Source organism: Talpa europaea, assembly GCF_964194135.1.
Source record: "Talpa europaea genome assembly, chromosome: 3".
Classification (NCBI taxonomy): domain Eukaryota; kingdom Metazoa; phylum Chordata; class Mammalia; order Eulipotyphla; family Talpidae; genus Talpa; species Talpa europaea.
Window position 1 is genome coordinate 37,266,203 of NC_140069.1, and position 23,933 is coordinate 37,290,135.

At 34.2% G+C, this 23,933-nt stretch overlaps 1 protein-coding gene across 1 annotated transcript in view; it reads right to left on the bottom strand.

Moving 5' to 3' along the window:
• The window catches only part of CNBD1 (cyclic nucleotide binding domain containing 1), a gene marked incomplete at both ends in the record, with an annotated part of 248,645 nt that overhangs the window by 16,502 nt on the left and 208,210 nt on the right, over positions 1-23,933 (bottom strand). Inside the window, one exon of the mRNA XM_084230543.1 lies at positions 7,816-7,883. Within this exon, the coding sequence (XP_084086669.1) occupies positions 7,816-7,883 (68 nt within the window). The remainder of the gene's footprint in view (positions 1-7,815; positions 7,884-23,933) is intronic.

The following is a 23,933-nucleotide window of genomic DNA, read 5'->3' on the forward strand; positions in this document are numbered from 1 at the left end:
AAATAGTGCAACAAACTAAAGGCCTTGGGACTCTTAATGAGAGCACTCTTGTTGATTTTACCCTTTGTGACTACACATAACTATAGGTATCCTTACCAAAACATGAAGGGCAATGTCCTATGGAGATTTATAGATATTTCAAATCTATTACTGAGGAAAGCACATTTGTATTACATTATTTCAATATGTGTGTATGGAACTCACCAAACAAAGTACACCTGGGAAGGGTAACCAGAATCAAATGCTGCTTATATATCGCCTACCTATTTTTTGCATGAATAATTTTTATAAAACATAAGCTCTATACCTTTTTACAGAAAAACCTCAGTGGAATCTTAGTGATTGTAAGAGGAGATTTGGCGACACAAAAATCAAGCCACTTGTAAAACATGACACCATATGATGACTCTTCTACCATAAATAGCTATCATATTCTCTGCACCTCCACCTATGTATTCCTTACTAATTTAATAATTCATGTGGTGATCACAGTAGATAGATCATCTCACCACTTCCTGTGCTGTACATCTGGGAAAGGCTGCCTATTCTTTAGGGCTTAGGGAAAATGCTATATTCTTTATGTAGAATCACTCCAATGTATTTCTCCATAATTTCTACCTTCAGCATTAGCTGTCCCTTTCTCTGGTCCCATTGTTTTTGGTAAGAATGCATTCTAACCTCACTACAGTGGCTCAGAAAGTCAGAGGTTGGTTAGATTATGATTTATGACATCTGGGATAGGCTGCCAAATTTCCTGATGTAGTTAAGGAAACAGACTCTTGCTATCTTCTTGCTGCACCATCTGTTTGTGTGCAGCATGATGACAATATGGCCCCTTCTTTTCTCACAGCCTGTGTTCCATGCTGGAAGAATGGGAAATGCCAAAAACATTTTGCTACTCAGAGATATTTCTTTAAATGTCAAGCCCTCTAAATACTTCATTGTTGGGAATGAAACCACATGATCAATTCAACTGCAAGAAGTTTGAAAAGATAAATATTTTTTAAATTTCTGAATTTAAACTACAGAAGACTGAAAACATAAATATGTAAATGGCTCCATAATGTCTCTCCAACTGCCATAAAACCAATCAATTTGTTATTGATTACAGGTAATACATTAATTATGATCAAGTCTGTCTTTAATGCTGAGTCTCTCGAAGAAAAGGACTGTAACTTTAATAATATTATCCTTCATGTTAGGAATAATTTTAGATTATATTTATAGAGTGGATAGATCTAAGGCAAAGATACTTTTATCAAAATCTTAGGCTTTGAAATAAGACACAAGCGTTCTATACACTGGGGAAGGTAATCTGAAATAAACCAGTTTTGATTAAATCAAAATAAAATTCCCATAGCCTAGAAAAAAGTTAATACTCTAAAGGAAAATAACATTATTCAGAGGCTTTATAGTGCCAAACTTTCCTTTTAAGAGACATTGTATGATAATTCTTTCCTACAAATTATGTATAAGAGCTCTATTAGTTTCCCATATAGCTAATTCTCAGTATTGTTATTCTTTTCAGTTTATTACATATATAGCAATATTTCATTATAGTTCTATAACTCAATAACTTGAAAATTACATTAAGCATCTTTTCATGTGCTTTTGGATAATTGTATATCTTGTTTTCTTCAATGAGTTAAAACTTTGCTTAGAAAATGTTTTAATTAGTTTTTATTACTTTTTTCCCCTTTGTAAAAGATGTTTTTTAAATTCTGGATGAAAGTCCTTTATTAGATATATATTTTTGCAAATATGTTCTAGTATGTGGTTACTTTTATATTTTATTACTTTTATATTTTATTAACTATGTTTTTAATATAAGTTTTATTGAGATATAATTTGAACACAATAAACTTTACACTTTAAAATAAAAAATGTATGAAAGCTCAGTGTTTGGTTTTTTTTTTTTTGTATAATCACAGGGTTTTATAACCATCAATATTATCTAATATTAGAAGAGCAGTCATTTTTATTTTTAGTTGATTTTAATATTTTTATATTGTTAATGTTTTCTCCTACCTAACCCTCATTTATAGGTTGCAAAGGTTTTCTCCTGATACTTTCCATTTTCTGCATGCATATATATGATAGGATAAAGGACAAGGTTTGTATTTTTTCATACATATATACAGTATTTCCAGGACAGTTTGTTGAAAAGATTATCCTTTCCTTATTAAAATACCTTGGCAACTTTTTTATGTGTATGAGATTATTCTATATTGTACATTCTACTCCATTGATTCATACGCCTGTTCTTATGCCAATATCATTTGGTCCACATAGCTTAGCCGTATGACTTGAAATCTGGTTCATTTGTTTCTCATTTGTGCTCATCTTTTTTAATGCTTTCATACATTTCAAAATTGTTGTTGGCTATTTTGTGTACTTTGAATTTCTGTATAAATTTCATAATCGACTTGTCACTTCTATATTTATTTACCACCATAGAAATTTAAGTCTTCAAACTATATTTATAAAAGCTTGAGTCATCAAAAGAGTATGGTTTTAAAATAAAAATGTACCCACAAACCAATGGAATAGAGTTGAGAGTCCAGAAATAAAACCACACTTACATGGGCAGGTAATCTAAAACAAAATAGCAAAGCACATAAATGGAAAAAGTCCCTTCAACAAATGGTATTGGGAAAAATGGACAGTCATATGCAAAATTGTGACACTAAACCATTTATTTCACACCATACACAAAAATTAACTCCAAATAGATCAATGACTTTGATGCAAGACTGAAACCATATCATACATAGAAGAAAACAATAATGTAAAATACTCCATGACACTGGTCTCAGAGATGGCATGGGGGACTTGATTCTAGCAAGGGAAACAAAAACATAAATTAAGAAGTGGGACTCTATCAAAGTAAGGAAACTACTTAGTGAAGGAAACTATCATTAAAGTGAAAAGTCACTGTAATTAAAAGTCACTTTAATGGTCAACAGACGCATGAAAAAGTCTCATTATCACTTATCACCAGGGAAATGAAAAGCAAAACCACATGCGATCCACATCCATGAGAATGGCCCACATGAAAAAAAAAAAACAAAAACGCAGAAACAAGTATTGGCTAGAATGTGTAGAAAATGGAACTCTTCTACACTGTTTTGGGAATATCCTTATGGAAAAACGTATGGAAATTTCTCAAAATTTTCAAGATATTAATATTATATTATTGATATTATTAAATAATACTAATATCTTGAAATAATGATATTTAATAAAAAATGTCTATCTTCTGCTTCAGCAATTCCATTCCTAGGTAGCTACCCAAGGAATGCAAAAACACTAATTTGAAGAGATATGTGCATTCTTATGTTCCTCACAGTACTGTTTACAATATACAAGTATGGAAACAGCCTAAATGACCAATGACAGATAAGTGGATAAAGAATATGTGGTGTATATGCACAACAGAATATACCGTTATCACACAAGATGAAATCTATTTGCTACAACATGGATTTAACTGGAGGAGATAATGCAAGTTGAAACAAGTCAAAGGAGAAGACATATAAATACTGGTTGGCTTCACGCATATGGAATATAAAAACAAAAACAAAAACAAAGGAACAGAAAAAAAACTAGACCAAAGAAACCCCTAGAAATCTCTGACTTTAGAATTGAGGCTAGCAGAGTGGGCAGGGAGCGAAATGTAGAGGAGTACCCAATGGATTTTGTGTGCCTTAGTGGTGGGTGTGGTGTGGTAACATACACATGAATAGGAAGGAATTATCTTCTTAAGAAGTAAATCATAATTTTCCTTAAAATTGAAATGTTTGGTCCTGAAAATAAATGCAAGGCCATTAGAAGATTATTCACATATCAGAGTGAGTATTGAATTAATCAGTATGGTTAACTTCAGAATATGTTATGTATTAGACTATCAATGTATGTTTATAAAATAAGAAAACAGATCATATAGTGACTTTCATTACCTACTACATAGAGTCAAGACAATTGTGTGGAAATTTGGGGTCATTAGCTCCCTAAGAGTTGTCAACACATGTGTATATTACAGCTTTGATAAACATTTCTGTCATTTTGTTAAAAACAGATTGAATCAACTGTACACGATTTACTTAAAGATAGAATAGGAAAACCCTAACAACAAAATAACAAGCATAAATTGAATAATTTGCATTCACTCTCTGTTCCTTGTGTCATTTATGAGCAATTATGCAATGTGCTTTGCACTCAACTTAAAGGGAAACAATGAAAGCTTCATTGTAAACTCAATATCATGACTCTGTTGTCTTATTTCAAAGATCAAAACTCTATTAAAATAATAGAGAATCTCAAATTTTCTTTATCATTTTAATTATTTATTTATGCAAGAAAAATAATTGCTCCAATAAGGGAAATATTTTTATAAAACTTGAAAACCTGTTTTTAAAAGCAGAAATCACTGTCAAGTTCTAGAAATTCACTTTATATTATTTTTTCTTCTGGAAAACTATGATTACAAACAGAGGGAGTTCTCACAATAATTATGCATGAAAAGAAAAGTATATTAAATCAAGAGCAATTTTAAGAGACCATAACATTTGTTCTAATTAGAAGCAGAGCAATTTTCAAATTGCCCCATTACATTTACTATTTTTACTTCTTAAACTTTATCTTCTTAATTGATTTTCTAGAAATATAAAATGAAGTAGTCATATTAGATCTTTTCATAGTCTGTGTTTATAGCTATCATCTATATTTTTCTTAGAGAATACTTCATTTTATTTTATTTATCTCATTTATTTTTAATAGAAGTAATAGTGGGATTCCTCCATCAGGTATTACCACTACAGTGCACCCACCACCAACTAATCACTCATTCTAAACTAAAGTTTAAAAAGCATGCATAGGGCCTCTCTGGTGGTGTAGAGGTTAAAATCTCAGCACTATCACCGGCCACTGGGGCATGAGTTCATGAGTTCAATCCCCAGCCAGGGAGATAATCCACATGACACAGCAGACCTTCCCAGTCTCACCTCCTGGTCCCCTCAGCAGTGTACTCAGTAGATCCACCTGTTCTGTCCCCACTCATTCTCTGATGAATTCTCTCACCCCTTGCACCTCTGGCCTATACCCCAGTTCTTTTATGTATAAATAAAAATAAATCTTTAAAAAGCATATATGGATAATTTACTGCAATCAAAATATTTAGGACTGAAAATTCAGGGAATAAATTGAACATATGAAATGATAATTAAATTAAATGTTAACCTATTGTGTCAACTAAAAGGGCATAAAAGGAAAGATCTGCTTGGATCTAATTAATTAAAAATATTTTCTAAATTTTATTTATATACATACATTAGAGTTACATTTTCTCATATCAGACATCATAGTCTGTCACTTTTTACAAGCAAGTTCTCAAGATATGTGGACTTTGGAATATTTAGGACATTTGCTTTCTGCCTTCTTTTCATGTAGAGCAGTATCCTCAGGCCATCTGTCCTCTAGATCCCTCTGAAATACTATTGATATAAACTTTCTCCATATTCTTCATTATATTATTGTTTTTAAGTCACACTTTTTGTAAACGTTATTGAATATTCTAACATAGTATAATTACAGAAATATTGCAGCAGAGTGAATATACAAGGCTCACCTCCTCCATATGTTTACAGCCAAATTACACCCAAAGAAAGACAAAGATGAAGAACAGATAATTACTGTACATATGGCACAGTGAAGAGGGGTAGGGAAAACTGTAATTAAATTCTGGAGTAATATGAAAGCAATACAACACATGAGAGGGAGGGGTGATTGCTCTAGGATCCTCTCTGCTGCTGTTAACTCAAGGGCACACACCCACATCAAGAACTATAAAACCAGGGACTATACTGGAGAAAGAGTTCATGGAGTCATTAAACAGGATAGAGCGTACCACTGGAGAGCTCAAGGAGTGAGGATGAAGGGTAATGATTATCAGTTTGAGTGTACAGCTTCCAAAGGTGAACAGTTGGACCTAGACCTGGCAGAGAGGGCCAGGTCAGATGACCAGTGTTTCCCTACTCAAAAGGCTACTATTTGAAACCTTTGTATGTGACATATGATACACTAACGACCTGCCTTACTCACCCCTCTCCAATGTCAAAGTCAAATAATAAGCAAATACTGTCTTTACATGGGGTTTGAAGTACCTGGATGTTACAAAACAAGCAAGTACTCCATGGAATTCTAAAGGCAAATAGAACAACTCCTGGTGTGTGACTCAATCTCTACTGTAATTTCCATCCTGCACACTACTTCTATTGCTCCATCCCAGCTTAGTGGTTTAGTCTGGCAGGAAATTGTTCAAGACATCTTGGCAGTGGTATTAGCCTTATGAGAAGGTCACTCTACATCTCTACTACACAACTCAAGGAACCTTTGCTTAAACCGTTAACGATCACTCTAGTTGACTTTTCCTTCACCTACTAATTCATTTCCATCTACCTATTACCCCACATAGGAATCAGTGCCCTTGTCATCTGAACAAATGCAAAGTTACTGGCCTATGAAATAATAGACATCCTGGGTAAAAAACTAAGATTGTACACAGTCACTTAAAGGTGTGGTATAAAGCAAATTTATCAATAAAGCAAATTTATAATAAAAAGGCTACTCCCTACTACAACTCATAAAATCTAGAAATGAAGAGAACATAACACAAATCATGGTTGTGGATGTTGCCTATGGCCAATATAAGCAGACGTTTAGAGGCAGTAGGGACAGACACAAAGGAAATTTTTTAACATTCATCCAGCCATCCATCTCACATACCCTTCTAATAGATTGATAAAATTCTGGAGACAGATAGCTGTGGCTTTAGTAGGTTTGTCCTTGGCTACCTTAAAATCCATATTTTTCAGAATTGCCATTATGGCACAGGAAATGCCTCTCCTACTAACACTAACTACTTGGAATTTCTGACTATATAACAGTCATACACTCAGGATTACATCATATTCTAGTCTAAGAGTATTCTTTTATTCATTCCTTTAAACACAATTTTCCAGTCCTTACTCTGTACAGACAGAAGTTAATTTTAAAAAAATGTGTAACTCTTGTATTATTTTACTGTGGCAAAACCACTTAAAATAAGATCTAACCTTTCAACAAATTTTATTAAGTATAAAATATCACACTATTGATATACTACACAGTGGAGCTCCCCAATACAGTCATCTTGCATACCTAAAGCTTCATATCCTTTGATTATCAACTCCCTAAATCCCCCTCTCTCCAACCCTAGACAACCAGAATTCTATTCTTCCATGAGTTCAACTAATGTAGAAACCTCATATAAATGATCATGCAGTATTTGTCCTTTATGAATGACTTATTTCATTTAACATAATATCCTTAACATTATACATGTTGCTGTATATTGTAGTGATGTAAAAGAATGAAATTGGAACCCTGTTTTACCTCATACACAAAACTAAATTCAAAATGAATTATGACTTAACATAATGTTTAAATCTGTAAAATTGCCAGAGGTAAAAGCACAAGTGAAACATCTATACCTACGACTAATGATATGCTACACATTTGTTGACACAGGTTATGAAAGTTTTGGTAATTTGTTACAAAACTTCACACTGCCAATAATATTGCCATAGCAACATAAAAATATACAAATAGGCAGATGGGGTATTGCAAGAATTTCTACACATATACTAACCCTTTATTTTGCAGAGCATGAGTTATTATGGGTTATTAGCAAGACTTCTAAACATTAAAACATCTCAGATGTTTATATTCAATTACCATGAACAAAGATAATTATGATAAACTGAACATCTTACTTACATCTGTCAGATGGCCAAAAGTTGGTTGAGCTGTTTGAAGCATAAGCTGTTTGGTTACTGGGTCTATTTCTAGAGGAAAAACAAAGAAAGTATTTAGAATATTATTGAAAGTAATAAAAAAAAACCCAATAGAAAAGTTGTTAATCTTATCTTTATCGATACTTTTACATAGAAAACAAAGCTGGATTTCCTCTATAGTAAAGTTGATTCGTTGACACTTATTCCTGAATTCACATTCATAGACAACTAGATCATTACTGAGAAATTTAGCATAGATTATTGAACATAATTTCTACAATGTTTAACTTCATAATCAGAGGGTTCATTACCTTACCTTGCCTTAATTAGTCTCCATTTCAGAAATTAAATATACCAGATATTTTCCCCCAAGAGCCCCCATACCTAAGGCATAGGTGACCAAGCCAAAAGTAATCATAATTTATCACCAAAAATGGAGGCACATTTGAAAGTAAAAGTGAAATATTAGTAATTCTGCTTGGATAAATGGACATAATAGAAATTTTATCAATAAGTTTTAAAAGAAGTGGATTGGGAGATTTGGGAAAAAACTAGATTCCACTATGTAAACAATCTAGGGTGTTAAGCTGCCCTTTATGTTTTGGACAATGTTGTGTTGCATCACAAAGTCTGCAAGAGCATCTCAGATTCATGAAAAGATAGGACTAAAAACTAGAGCCAACACAGTGAGGACATGTGACTGAAAAGAAAGAAAGAGCAAGAATCTTTGCTGTTAAGTTTACTTCTTTAAATTACCTGTAATTCATGTCAAAAACATTCTCAATATTGTATACATTAATAACAATAGCTAACAAAGTATGCAAACATTATGCACAACTCATTATCAGACAAGCTGCTTTGATCAATTTTCTCCTTAGGTAGTCCTAATATTTTCTTTTTTGTTCAATATTGGAATTTAAACCCACTAATATTTTTAAGGTAAATTTTCAAAACATATTATGCTATCAGTAAATCTTTATGCAATCTTATAATCTACTTAAAAATCAAAATTAATTAAAATATCATGACATAACTAAGTAGTTAATTAAAAATATCTATTAACAAACAAAAGCTATGCTACATAACAGTTTTAAAAGCAGTGTAGTAGTTTCTAACTCAAACTCATTTGACGGTAATGATTAGGACACATTAAGTCAGATAAAGCATATAATAAGAAATGTATGCCTAAGAGGGATATACAAAATAATATAATAGAATACAATGGCATAGCATAAGAGGTTCGATCCCTGGCCACCTGAGAGGGTCCCACATGGCACGCAGATCTCTCCTGCTGAGCCCGCTGCTCCCCTCAGCAGTGTATTTCGTCAGTCTGCCTGTTCTGTTTCTCACTCTGGCTCTGGTGAATTCTCTCACCCTCCCGCACTTCTGACTGTACCCAGTGCTTGTATGAATAAATAAATCTTTAAAAAAAAAAACCAATAGGATCCTTCTAATACTGTTACATCACTCCTCCTTTCATTATCTGCTCACTTTCTCAACTGATTCACTTTATAGAACACCTACTCTGTGAGCCCCCAAAACAACACTTACATTATTTAGTAGTTCAGGAAACTACCAGGTGGCCTCAGTACTTATATTAGAATTTATTTAATGAGAAACAATGATTGATTTGTGCAAATTTAAAGATTTGTTTGCAGTAGGTATCTGTGTATCTATGGACAAATTAGATGACATTAATTATGGACTCTCTCCACTGGGTGTGTGAGTGGGACACAGAAATGAGATTGTCTGTACAAGATCTCTCTTGTGTACATTAAGTGGCAGGAATTACTCCAGACAAATTTCATGCTATCTCATGCAACCCTCACATAATATCTGTAAGGTAGGTAATTCTTGCAGCAATATTAGAAATGATAAATTGATGGCTCAGAAAAATTAAACATGTGGCTTTGCCAGGAATTTAGCCAAGGTCAATCTCAACAAAAATGTAGAAAATATATAATTATCTCATTGCATGTGATACAGTTCCTGCTATTATCTTTCATTAATGTAACACACAGCCCAGAATTGCATGGATTTTCCCACAATTTTATGGTGTAAAAGTATTAGAATATCATTTTATTGTAATAAATGTTAGAATTCTTATTTATATTTTTACACCAACAATATAGATTATCCAGGTCATGATATTGTATTATGATATAAGCAATTTAAATCAGAGAAAAGAATATATAAATAAATTGAAATTAAGAAGCAGTTGGTAGTGTGCCTAGAGTATTATTACAACTTTTAAATTGCATTTAAATACAAAAAAGAAATCTGGGAATAGTCATTATATAAATAGATTTAATTGAAATAGGTTTGCCTCTCTCCCACTCTCCACCTATAAAAGCCACAAGCAGGAATTCAGAGTGGGAAGATTCCACCTCTGAAATGTAGAGGACTCTGACATACAGAAAACTTTTCACTCTTTTTCTAACATTTTAACAAGCAAAAAGGCATACTTTTGAAAAGGTGGGTGCAGAAACCATGTGATTCCATTTCAGTAATTATGATAGCCATAAAAGAATGATTGTTTCCTTTTCTTTGTAGCTTCAGAGAGCTCTCAGAGGGACAGCTGAAAAAGTAATGTCAGATTGATGTACAGAATGTGATTCAAAGGATCCTGCTGTTCATAGGTTTTCCTGAAGAATGATGCCCTCAAGGGTTGATATATTTTTATTATAGTGCTTACATGAAGCTCTGCAACCTCAATAATAGTTATAGAAATGGCACTGTGTCTGGCTTCATTGATCAAAAAATTGACAAATGAAGGGTTCCTAAAAAAATTATTATATGATGTTTCTCATTTATTCTGAAAATTATTGATATATTTTGAATGTTGAACTAGCCTTACATTTCTAAAATAAACTGAACTTGGTTGTAGTAGCCATTTCTATATATTTACTGGCTTCAGTGTTCTAAACCATTATCATAATTTTGCATGTCTTATAATATTGCTCAGTAATATTTTTTCTTGTAATGTCCTTCTCAAGTTTTAGTATAAAAACTAATTAAAGAAACATAGGAAAGTTTTCCCCTCATATTCCGTAAAAAGTTTTTACAATGTATTCTTTAAATGCTTGATAGAATTCATGCATTACATAACTCAATGAATGCCCTTTGGGGAAGATTTAAATGTCTTGTTAGTTTCTTTAGTAGACAAAATTAACCTTTTAGTAGACAAAATTTACCTTTTCTATTTATTTTTAGATGATTTTTAAGGTTTTTTTTCTAGGAAGTTGTTTGTTTTATCTAAATATTCAAATAAACGATATATATTGGTTCACATTAGCCTCTTACGGCTTTTACATATAAAATTAATCCTAGAGGATGTTTATAAAATGGCATCACATTGTTCTGATTAGTATTTATTTTAATTTGGATATATGCATTCAAGTTATTTCCTATCATCTAATAGGGTTATTTTGGTTGAATTGTAATAGTATTTGTATTCATTATATATGCTGGATGCTAGATTATAATAGGGTATTTGATTTGTATTTTCTCCAATTTTGTGAGTGATCATTTTAGTTTATTGAAAATGTTTTTTTAAAGCAAACTAAAGTATTTACAGTCCGACTTAACTAATCTTTGGTTGTTTGTTAGGTATCATATACATATACAAGGAAAATATACATGTAAATCTTCATAGCCAATCATTGCTTAATGTATGGCCATGAAGATTTACATGTATATTTTCCTTCTTTGCTTCAAAATATTACGATTATCTATTAATTACCAAAAAATATATGTTTGGGAATACAACTTTACGACTCTTTGAAAATTTCTGATATCTGTCCTTTTTCAGATGTTTACTATGCAAATATTTCCTCCCTTCCTGTAGGGTGTCTCTTTGTTTTAGTTAAGGTCTCTCACTGTGCAGCTGTGCCAGAGCTTTTTAGTTTAATGTGATTCTAACTGTTTATATTCTTTTTTGTTTTCCTTGCTGCTGGAGTTGAATCTGCAAAGATATCTCTGAAGTTTATGTCATGGAGTGTTTTGCTTGTTTTCTCCTATTTTTCTTATGGTATCAGGTCTTAAATCTAAGTCTTTTATCCATTCTGAGTTGATTTTATATATGTATAAGAAAGTAGTCTAGAGCTCCCTGGTGGTGCAGGGGTTAAAGTCTCAGTACTATCAAGCTATCACCAGCCACTGCCCCAGCCAGGTAGCTAAGGCACAAGGCACAGCAGACCTCTCCTGTCTCGCCCACTGCTCTCCTCAGCAGTGTATTTCTGTAGATCTGCCTTTTCTGCTCCCCATTCTGTCTCTGATGAATCCTCTCACCCCCATACCTCTGGCCTAGACCCCAGTTCTTGTGTGAGTAAATAAATAAAAATAAATCTTAAAAAAAAAGAAAGTGGTCTAGTTTCATTCTTTTGTATGTGACAGCCCAGTTTTCCTAACACCATTTATTGAAATGGTTTTTGTGATCCATTCTATATTCTTCATTCCTTGTCATAAGTAATTAGGTGTCCATATTTGTATAGATATATTTTGGGGCTTACAATTCTAGTTTATTGGCCTGTGACTGTTTTTGTACCAGAACCATGGTGTTTTAATTATAATGGCTCTACAGTATAGAATAAACAAAATATTGATATAGCAATAACAGGGAATTTTGAGCAAAGGAGGCCATGGAACACACTCTGCTTCCTTAAAGTTTAAAATAAGCAGTAAGAACAATGAGTAACTTTGATGATGTAGACAGGTGTGTAAATAACTGGAGAGGTCAAGAAAGAGCTTTTGGTATATTTTAAGAGTGGAGTTTTATACCCTATCTCAGTCTTGGACTGTGCAACATGAGCAGCCCTGAAGACATAACCAGTGGCCTATGTATCTACATACAAAGTACACTGTACCTTTAGTGAATGAATATATTTTATTCGCATGTGCTGTTTTTTAAATGTATTGAGAACTTGTGATTTAAATTAAATCACTTAAAATGTTATTCATAGCAGCTTCTTGCTATTAGTTTTTTGTCAATAGTTACTAAAAATATTTATTTTGTGAGATATCTGAGTAATATTCACATTAAAAAGTTCTTTACATATTAACAAAGACTGGAATCAATGGCTTAGATGATATCTGTGAATACAGGTCATTAAAATGCCTTCTTGATTGCATAATCATCTAATTAAAATATATTTCAAATGATACAAGAAATCAAATTTATATTTGTAGTTAGGTGATTCCTTAAAGAAGTGTTACACTTCAAGGTTTACAAAGAAATATATTGAAAGAAAGATGTAAATGTACAGGAATTTCAACTTGTCAGTGGATACCAGGAAACAGATGTTTGTTGTTTAACAGATATGAGTTTTTCACTGGTGAAACATATTATCAATATTTCTAATATTTTCAATATGAGTCATAATATAAACTGAGATAGTTTCAGAATCTGTACAATAGTGAACTAGGCCTGCTGGCCACAAAATATTGAATGTAGACTTTCCTTCTGATATTGATCTTGAAAGTCACATTTACTGCTAAATTTATTCTCTATCTCATTAGTGGAGTTTTCAAGAAATACATAGTAACATGAGTAATGCTTATTATTTGTTTGCCTTTGTCCCTTCCATGTGTTAATGTTTCAGAACATCAACCATGCAGTTACACAGTGCTTATTTAGGTGCTTTACAAAATCAATGATTAAGAAAAGTGGTAAATTTTGCCTTAGGCAACAGTAAACCATTTGTGAATTATTGCTAAATATATGGACTATACATTTGCTATACTTAAAAATCAAAGGAAATGTTTGCATTCCATATGCTTTCAATGTTTCTCTAAGAAATATTCCTATAAGAAACACTGAATTTTTACCTAAAATCATATTTGTGCATAATACTAAATTATAATAATGCCTACTGTTTGCCAAACATTTTCCATAAACTATTTCTAATCAATAAAATGATATTTTATAGTAAAATTTATTCCAACATTATTGATTTAAAAAAGTAATAGCACTTACATAAATTAAGGACTTGCCTAAAACAAACCACTGTGTTAAATCTGGATTTGCACTCAGATTTCTCTCAGTTCAAAGCATGTATTTATTTTATCTATTCCCTCTCCTCTGCAATTATCATTGAGTGCATTAAGTTCTATAAGAGGAAGTTTGGATGGAATCATTTATTTTCTAAATGAATAGAAATGATTTATTTTTCCTTTAGCCCAACACTTTAAGGGGTGATAGAAATTTTGAGTCAGAAAGTCTTTTCTTCCTTTTCTCAGATATGATTCGGTCCAGTATGATCAAAGCAATTGCCAAAATGAGTAGCTAAGGCCCTAGGCAAAGACATGCACAGAAATGAAGCAAAGATGTTATTTTAATATGGAAGTCCATTACATCTCAGAAAGTTATTGAGAAACACTGAAACCTGAAGAAAAAGATTAAACAATAAGGATGATCTATTAGTATCAAATGAAGGATCTAGATAGTAAGTCAATTAATAGGCAATGGCTACACATTCTTATATATTGGTAAGAGAATGTTCACAATGCCCTCTTTCAAAAAAATATAGAAACACACTAACCCAAATTTAAATACAGACATACTGTGAATACTACAGTTCCACTTTTCCAAACATGGCATACATTAAATTAAAAAGAACCACACTTAAAAGCAAGAAATTTGGGGATATTTTAAGGCCAGCATGAGCTGTACTAATTGATTTTAGGAATTTGCCTCAAGAAAACAAAGTAGGGGCCTCCCCGGTGGCGCAGCGGTTGAGCACTGGGTTGCGAAGCTGCCCGCAGCCTCTGTGGTGCCGGTTCGATTCCCGGCTGCTCCCCGGTCACCAGAGGAGGGTCCCGCATGGCGCCCGCCTCTCCTGCCGCCCGCTGCTCCCCTCAGCAGTGTACTTCGGTCCTTCTGCCTGCTCTGCTCCCCGCTCTGGCTCTGGTGAATTCTCTCACCCTCCCGTGCTTCTGACTGTACCCAGTGCTTGTATAAATAAATAAATAAATAAATAAATCTTAAAAAAAAAAAAAAAAACACTATTCACATTTAAAAAAAAAAAAAAAGAAGAAAACTAAGTAGTTTTTACTAAATAATTTCAACCTCATAAATCTCACCCAACTGAGGTTGGAATAAATATTAGGGGAAATAGGACTCAATTTTTTTTAAAGATTTATTTATATATGCATACAAGAACTAGGGTACAGGCCAGAGATGTGGGGGGTGGGGGAGGGTGAGAGGACTCACCAGAGACAGAGTGGGGAACAGAACAGGCAGACTGACTGAAATACACTGGTGAAGGGAGCAGTGGGAAAGGTCTGCTGTGCCATGTGGGTTGCTCCCTGGCCAGCCAGGGATTGAACTCGTACTGCAGAGGCTGCGGATTTGCTTCATAGTGTGGTGCTTAATCCCTTGCGCTACCAGGGAGGCTCCAGGACTCAATTTTAAGTTGTTCCAAGACCAAGAAAAAAAGGCAGAATATTGGCACTCAATAGAAAACAACTTCTTAAAGTACCACCTACAAAATGAAGTAACACAGCAGTGGTGAAAATAAATAATCAGTGCATTTCAGAATTGTTGCAGTTTGTCAGATATAACAAAATCATTAATTGAAGTTTTTATTGCACCATAAACAAGCTATTCCACTTTTGAAGTCATCCCTACTTTCATGCCCCTATCTCTTCCCTGCCCTGATTGATCTATACTACTTTTTTTAAAAAGATTTATTCTTTATTTATACAATAGCTGGGGTACAGGCCAGAGGTGCGGGAGGGTGAGAGGATTCACCAGAGACAGAGTGGGGAGCAGAACAGGCAGACTGACCAAAGTACACTGCTGAGGGGAGCAGCGGGCAAGTCAGGAGAAGTCTGCTTCACCATGTGGGTTGCTCCCTGGCCAGCTGGGAATCGAACACATGCTGCGGAGGCTGCGGACAGCTTCACAGCACTGTGCTTAACCCTCTGTGCCACTGGGGAGGCCCTGATCTATACTTCTTGACAAAAAACTTTCCATCTAGTGACCTCCCTGCTCTATTCTTCTTCCCTCTTGATCTAATACCATCCTTGATACTGGATTTTTGTTAGTTCTCTGCTAGATTCCTCAATAGTGAAATTGCTGGCAGCAATTCACGCTATAACAGGCATCTTGATTGATTTGGATATCTGAAGTATAAAAATCAATAAATCATCATCATTTAGTGCCGACTCCTGTTTGTACTCTAAGTAAATCGCATCATGTGGTTTAGAAATATTTCTTCATCAACTGAGTTAAACAACCACTGTGAAAACACCTTAAGTTTCTTAACATCATCCCAGCTGCTCCACTAAGTACATGATGATTGACACATCAGGAATTCTCAGGACCCTGTTCTGAAAAACATTCTGAAAGGATAAGGACTGGGGCTCTTCCATGTATTAAATATTTTGAATAACTTCCTCCCATTTGAATGAACCTTTGTTTGACAAAGGGACTTTAAAATGGTTTCATAACTTAGCCAAAAAATACCTAGAAAATGATCGCTGGTCCAAGATTTGTGATGTAACAGACTCGTTTCAGGGTGAAAATTCTTAAAAAAAAATACTCTTTTCATCAAGAAAAGTTTATGTTCAATTCATTGACTTTCCTACACAAAATCACAACTTGGACAATTGGGAAGCACTGGGAGAATTGGAATCAGAAAGTTCAGGTGACTCTGAAATCATAACACAAACATGCATAATGTCCATGGCTGGCATTGCCTTTGGGCATAGAGTCTTCAGTCCTCTTATCCTTAGGACCAATACACACCTGGCAACAGATTTAAAAATCTTGCTTATTAATCTCCAGATTCATAGTTATGCATAAAGAAACACCAGTAATAGGAAAAATAACTATTGTCTATTGAATCAACTGAGGTTAAAGAAGGGAAGTAACTAAAGACATGAAAAGAAAACAAAAATATTCTTGTTCTATTAAAATAGAACAAATAAGTAGAAACAGCAATTATATTTTTGTGTCTTTAACTTCAAGCTGGAAAATTCTCCTAAATTTAATTAAAGAATTAAACAGTGACCAAGAATAATATGACAAGTAGAAAAACTATCCAAGTAAGAGAACAATTTTCACTAACAGAAGAGGTAAGTCTGAAAATTACAGCAGTAAAATCTAAGTTTGTTTTAGATTTACTGACTCTCTTGGCCTGAAAAGAGTATTAATAATAGAGTTAAAGCCCAATAAGTCATAGAAGAAACTAAGAAAGGCCTATATCTTTCAGACAAAATATGTTTGCTTCTTAATGTACTGAGCATGGGTGATATGGTGAATTTAAACTTCTAAGATAGAAGAATTATGTACAACCCTATAGACCTCCTTGAGACTTGGAGTGATGAAAGGCATGCCTGGAATATAATAAAAGGTTTCAAGAAAAGATGGATGATATAAAGCAATCTATAGTTTTATGGATATGTATTCAACTGAAACTAAAAATGTGCTGAAGAGTAATTGAAAACATTAAGTGGCATCATCACACTATATACCTAATGCTGGTTAACTATATACAAATCAAGTAGGTATAGAAAGTAGTTACTACCTTCCTGATACAGATCAAAAAGCTGGCTCACAAACAGGCTCACACAGGACTAGAAAACTTCTGTGTTCAATGGAGGTCTATTTCCCCAAGAAAAGAGTGTGCAGAATATGCCAACACACCATTATAAAAAGTGGCTCCAGAAATGCAAACATAGTTTAATTTTGAAAAAGTTTAGCTAACAAAATTCACACATATTTAGATGTCTCTAGAAAATATATACATAGAAGAAGACATGAAAATGTTCCAAAATAATTAATATAACAAGGGCACACTTACAGAAAGGTAAATGTTTGTCCTTAACACAGATATAAACCAGGTAATAATATAAAGATGTTGACATCTAAAATCCTAGAGGACATTGATGCTAAGAAATTAATCATCAGCTTGATGATAGCATAATTGAATTCATGGTCATAAGTGCATCTATGTAGTTTTTCTATGTTTCAATAAAAGGAAGATGACCTAAATGGAATTCTGTAAAATTCTCCAAATGTATTATCAAATTCAGTTGGTCAGTATTTTGTTGAGTATTTTTATACCTTTGTTCATCAGAAATACTGATCTACAGTTTATTTTTTTATGACGTCCTTTTCTGGTTCTGGAATTAGGATAATGTTGGCTTCAAAGAAAGTGTTTGGAAATTTTTCCTTCTCAACATTTTTTGGAAGAGTTTGAAAAAGATAACTATAAGTTGTTCTTTGAATATTTATTAAAATTCATTAATGAAGCCATATATCCTATTGTTTTGTGTTTGGGAATCATTTGATTATTATTCAATTTTCTGACTCTTGTTTGGTTGGTTCAGATATTGTTTCTTCTTGATTCTGTTTTGAATTGTTGCATATTTCTAAGAATTTTTCCTTTTCTTCTAGATTGCCTAATTTGTTGCTATTTAATTGTTCACAATACTCTCTTATGGCCCTTTGTATTTCTTTCTTTTCTTTTAAGATTTATTTATTTATTTATACAAGCACTGGGTGCAGTCAGAAGCACGGGAGGGTGAAAGAATTCACCAGAGCCAGAGGGGAGAACAGAACAGGCAGACCGACGAAACACACCGCTGAGGGGAGCAGCAGGCAGCAGGAGTAGTCTGCGCGCCATGTGGGAAACTCGCCCGGTGGCAGGGGATCAAACCAGTGCTGCAGAGGCCACGGGCAGCTTCGCAACCTAGCGCTCAATCGCTGCGCCACCAGGGAGGCCCCAATCCTTTGTATTTCTGTAGTATGTATTGTATCTATTCTGTAGTATCTATTGTTCATTTTTAATTTCATTATTTGTGTTTTCTGTGTGATTATGGCTACATTTTTGCCTATTGTGTCAATCTTTAAAAAAATCAGCTTTTGGTTTTACAGATCTTTTAAATTACCTTTTGATCTCTGTTTCATTAATTTATGCTCTAATTTTTACTATTTCCTTCCTTCTACAGATTTTGGCTTTGTTTATTCTTCTTTTCCTAGATTATTTAGGTGCAAACCCAGATTTTTTATTTGTGAAACATTTTATTTTCTGAGTGTGGGGTAAATGATTTTCAGGCTTTTCTGGCCTCCTGCTATTAGGACTCCATGCCTGATGGTGAGCACCTGCATTTTGTCACATTGTTATTTTCAGTTGTTCACTTTTGTGAGCCATGTCTGCCATATTTTTTATTTTATTTTATTTTATATATTTTTACATCATTTTTCATTTTTGCACAATGTATGCATTTTCATCTTGGTCTCCATACAATTCCCACCCCCCTTATTATTTTTTTTTTTTAGAGATTATTTTTTTTTAATGTTTTCAAGGTTTCTTTCTTTCTTTTTTTTTAAATAATAAATTTTATTTTTATATTCCCCATACAATTGCAACCCCCCCATTCTGACCCCAATCCCTCCCATCCCGCCCCTCACCCCCCAAAAAGTGTCTCTGGTTCATAGTTTTTTGTTGATTTTGATTTTCGCTTTCTTATAGTTATTCATTGTTCTGGTCCCTTATTTAAGATTTCTAGATTCCTGCTATGAGTGAGAACATCCGGTATTTTTCTTTTTCTTTTTGGCTTATTTCGCTGAGCATGATCCCTTCCAGCTCCATCCATGTTGCTGCAAATTGCATGTGTTTATCCTTTTTGAATGCTGAGTAATATTCCATGGTATATATGTACCACATCTTCTTAATCCAGTCATCTATTTTTGGGCATTTGGGCTGTTTCCAAAGCTTAGCTATTGTAAATAGTGCTGCTATAAACATAGGGGTGCGGGTGCTCTTTGGAATTGATGTTTCTGTGTCTTTTGGGTAAATACCTAGGAGTGGAATTGCTGGATCATATGGAAGCTCTATGTTTAGTAGGTCCAGAAATCTCCACACAGCTCTCCATAGTGGTTGGACCAGTTTGCACTCCCATCAACAGTGCAGAAGAGTTCCTTTTTCTCCACACCCTCGCCAACACTTGTTGTTGCTAGTTTTTTTAATATGTGCCATTCTCACTGGTGTAAGATGGTATCTCATGGTAGTTTTGATTTGCATTTCCCTGATGACAAGTGATGTTGAACATTTTTTCATATGCCTGTTGACCGTTTGCATTTCCTCTTCAGAGAAGTTTCTTTTTAGCTCCTCTGCCCATTTTTTGACGGGATTATTTTCTTTGTTGTTGAGTCTCATCAGCTCTTTGCAGATTTTTGTGATCAGTCCTTTATCATTAGTGTTGGGTGCAAAAATGTTCTCCCAGTTGGTGGGGTTTCTCTTTGTTTTTGTTATTGTCTCTTTTGCTGTGCAGAAGCTCTTTAATTTGATGTAGTCCCAGCTGTTGATCTTTGCCTTCACTATCACTGCTTTGGGTAATGTGTCTGTAAAGATGTCTTTGATGTGCAAATCACGTAGTGTTTCGCCTATATTTCCTTCTATATATTTTATGGTTTCAGGTCTTATGTCTAGTTCTTTAATCCATTTTGAGTTGATTTTTGTGTATGGTGTGAGGTAGTGGTCAAGCTTCATTCTTTTGCATGTAGCGACCCAGTTTTCCCAGCACCATTCATTGAACAAACTTTCTTTGCTCCAATGCATATTCTTTGCTCCTTTGTCAAAGATTAGTTGACATAAATCTGTGGGTTTATTTCTGGATTTTCTATTCAATTCCATTGGTCTGTGTGTCTGTTCTTATTCCAATACCATGCAGTTTTGATGATTATGGCTTTGTAGTAGAGTTTGAAGTCTGGGAGTGTGATGCCTCCATTCCCTTCTCTTTTTTTTCAGGAAAGCTTTGGCTATTGGGGTTTTTTGTGATTCCATATGAATTTCATCAATAATTGTTCTATTTCTTTGAAGAATGACATTGAAATTTTGATTGGAATAGCATTGAATCTATAGATTGCTTTTAGTAGGATGGCCATTTTAATCATGTTTATTCTTCCAATCTATGAGCAGGGGATGTCTTTCCATTTCTTTGTGTCTTCTTCTATTTCTTTTAACAGTGTTTTATAGTTTTCTTTGTATAGGTCCTTTACCTCTTTTGTTAGATTTATTCCCAAGTATTTGATTTTTTTTGTTTCAATAATAAAAGGGATGGTTTTTTTTATTTCTTCTTCTTCAGATTTATTGTTTGTGTATAGGAAGGCTACTGACTTTTGCGTGTTGATTTTGTATCCTGCCACTTACTGAACTGATTGATGAGTTGAATTAGTTTTTCTGTGGAGTTTTTGGGGTTCTCTATGTATATTATCATATCATCTGCAAATAGTGATAGTTTGACTTCTTCTTTTCCTATTTGAATTCCTTGGATGTCTTTCTCTTGTCTCATTGCTCTGGCTAGGACTTCCAGTATTATATTGAAGAGCAGTGGTGAGAGTGGACATCCTTGTCTTGTTCCAGATCTTAATGGAATTGCTTTCAGCTTTTCACCATTGAGAATGATACTGGCTGTTGGCTTGTCATAAATGGCCTTTATGATGTTGAGGTTTGTTCCTTGTATCCCAAGAATTTCAAGGGCTTTTATCATGAATGCGTGTTGCACTTTGTCGAAAGCTTTCTCAGCATCTATTGATATTACCATATGGTTTTTATATTTCTTTTTGTTGATGTGTTGGATAACGTTGATTGATTTTCGGATGTTGAACCATCCTTGTGTCCCTGGAATGAATCCTACTTGGTCGTGGTGAATTATCTTATGGATACATTGTTGGATTCTGATAGCCAAAATTTTATTGAGGATTTTTGCATCAGTGTTCATTAGGGAGATTGGCCTGTAGTTTTCCTTTTTTGTGTTGTCCTTGTTCGGTTTTGGTATTAGTGTAATGTTGGCTTCATAGAATGTGTTTGGTATTGTCCCTTCCTTCTCAATTTTTGGAAAGAGTTTGTGAAGGATAGGCACTAATTCGTCTCTGAATGTTTGGTAGAATTCATTTGTAAATCCATCAGGTCCTGGGCTTTTGTTTTTGGGGAAGTTTTTGATTACCATTTCAATTTTGCTAATTGTAATTGGTCTGTTTAGGTGTTCTATTTCTTCTTTATCTAGCTTTGGGTGATTGTAGAGTTATAGGAATTTGTCCATCTCCTCTAGATTGTTGAACTTGTTTCCATATAACTGTTCATAGTAGTTACTGATTATTCTTTTGATTTCTGCTGTGTCCGTTGTGATTTCTCCTCTTTCCTTGATGATCCTGTTTATTTGTGCATTCTCTTTTTTTTCCTTTGTGAGCCTGGCTAGGGGTTTGTCTATTTTATTGATTTTTTTCAAAGAACCAGCTCTTGGTTTCATTGATCTTTTGGATTGTGTTTTCAGTTTCAATTTCATTTATTTCTGCTTTGGTTTTTATTATTTCTTTTCTTCTACTGGTTTTGGGGTTTTTTTTGTTGTTCTTTTTCTAGATCTTTGAGCTTCGAGATTAGGTTGTTTCTTTGAGTTCTTTCTTGTTTCTTGATGTGAGCTTCTATTGCTATATATTTTCCTCTTATTACTGCTTTTGCTGCATCCCATACATTTAGGATATTGGTGTCCTCCTTGTCATTCAATTCAAAGAATTTTTTAATATCTTCTTTGATTTCCTCATTAGTCCAGTGGTCTTCCAGTAGTGTGGTTTTTAATCTCCATGAGGTAGGAAAGTTCCTCGCCTTCTTTTTATGGTTTATTTCTAGTTTGATGCCTTCATGGTCAGAAAAGATGGTTGATATGATTTCAATCTTGGTGTATCTGTTGATGCTTGTCTTGTGCCCCATTATGTGATCGATCCTGGAGAATGATCCATGTGCGCTTGAGAAAAATGTGTACTCTGTTTTTTTTTGGGTTTAGTGTTCTATAGATGTCTGTTAAGCCCAAATGCTCTAGGTCCTTATTTAGAGCTTTAGTTTCTTTACTTATTTTTTGTCTTGTTGATCTATCCATTGTTGATAGTGGTGTATTGAATTCTCCCACTACGTATGTGTTTTCTCTGATGTCTGTTTTCAGAGAGGACAACAGTTGTCTGATATATTTTGGTGCTCCTTCGTTTCCACCCCCCTCATTTTGACCCTAATCCCCCCTCTTCCTCCCCCCCACCAGTGTGTCTCTGGTTTATAGTTGCTTGTTGATTTTGATTTTTACTTTATTATAATTAGTCTTTTTCCTGGTCCCTTATTTAGGTTTTCTAAATTCCTGCTATGAGGGAGACCATCCAGTATCTTTCTTTTTCTTTCTGGCTTATTTCACTGAGCATGATCCCTTCCAGCTCCATCCATGTTACTGCAAATTGAATGAGTTATCTTTTTTGATTGCTGAGTAATATTCCATCGTGTATATATACCACCTCTTCTTGATCCAGTCATTTATTTTTGGGCATTTGTGTTGTTTCCATAGCTTAGCTATTGTAAATAGTGCTGCTATAAACAAGGGGTGCATGCTGCAGTATTGATACATTGGCCAAGAGAAGCAGGCGCAGGAGAGAGAACCGGAGAAGGAGCATCGGAGAGCCCAAAGTGAAAATTTGCCCAGAGTGAAGACTTGCCGGGGGCTTGGCCTCCAAGGCCTTGGCACCCCTGCTGCTGTGTACCTACTTGCTGCACTACATGCGAAAGCTCAATAAAAGCCTGAAAAAGCCACCGAGGGCTCCAGGACTTTCCTTTACCTGCCTGCATAGGGTCATAGAAAACCTGCTCTGTGCCTTCCTGGCACTACACTAAGGTAAGCTTGTATCGCTACAAACTCCCCCTTTAGTGTTTTTTCTGCTGCATCCCATAGGTTCTAAGTCATATTTTCACTTTCATTATCTCCAGGTAGATTTTATTTCACCTTTGACTTCCTTACTAAACCAACTGATCAGTATCATGTGGCTTATTGTCCACATTTGTGGCTTCCCCCCTTTCTTTTTTAGATTGATTTCTATTTTCATAACATTATGATAAAAAAAGATGCTTAAATTCTGAAGACCGTGAGTGAAAATGTACTTTATCATATCTCAAACATTAATCAAGAATGAGAGAAGGTCTGTCTGTTGTGTTTTTTTTTTAAAGATTTATTTATTTATTTGTTTGTTTATTTATTTTTACAAGCACTGGGTACAGTCAGAAGCGCGGGAGGGTGAGAGAATTCACCGAGCCAGAGCGTGGAGCAGAGCAGGCGGAAGGA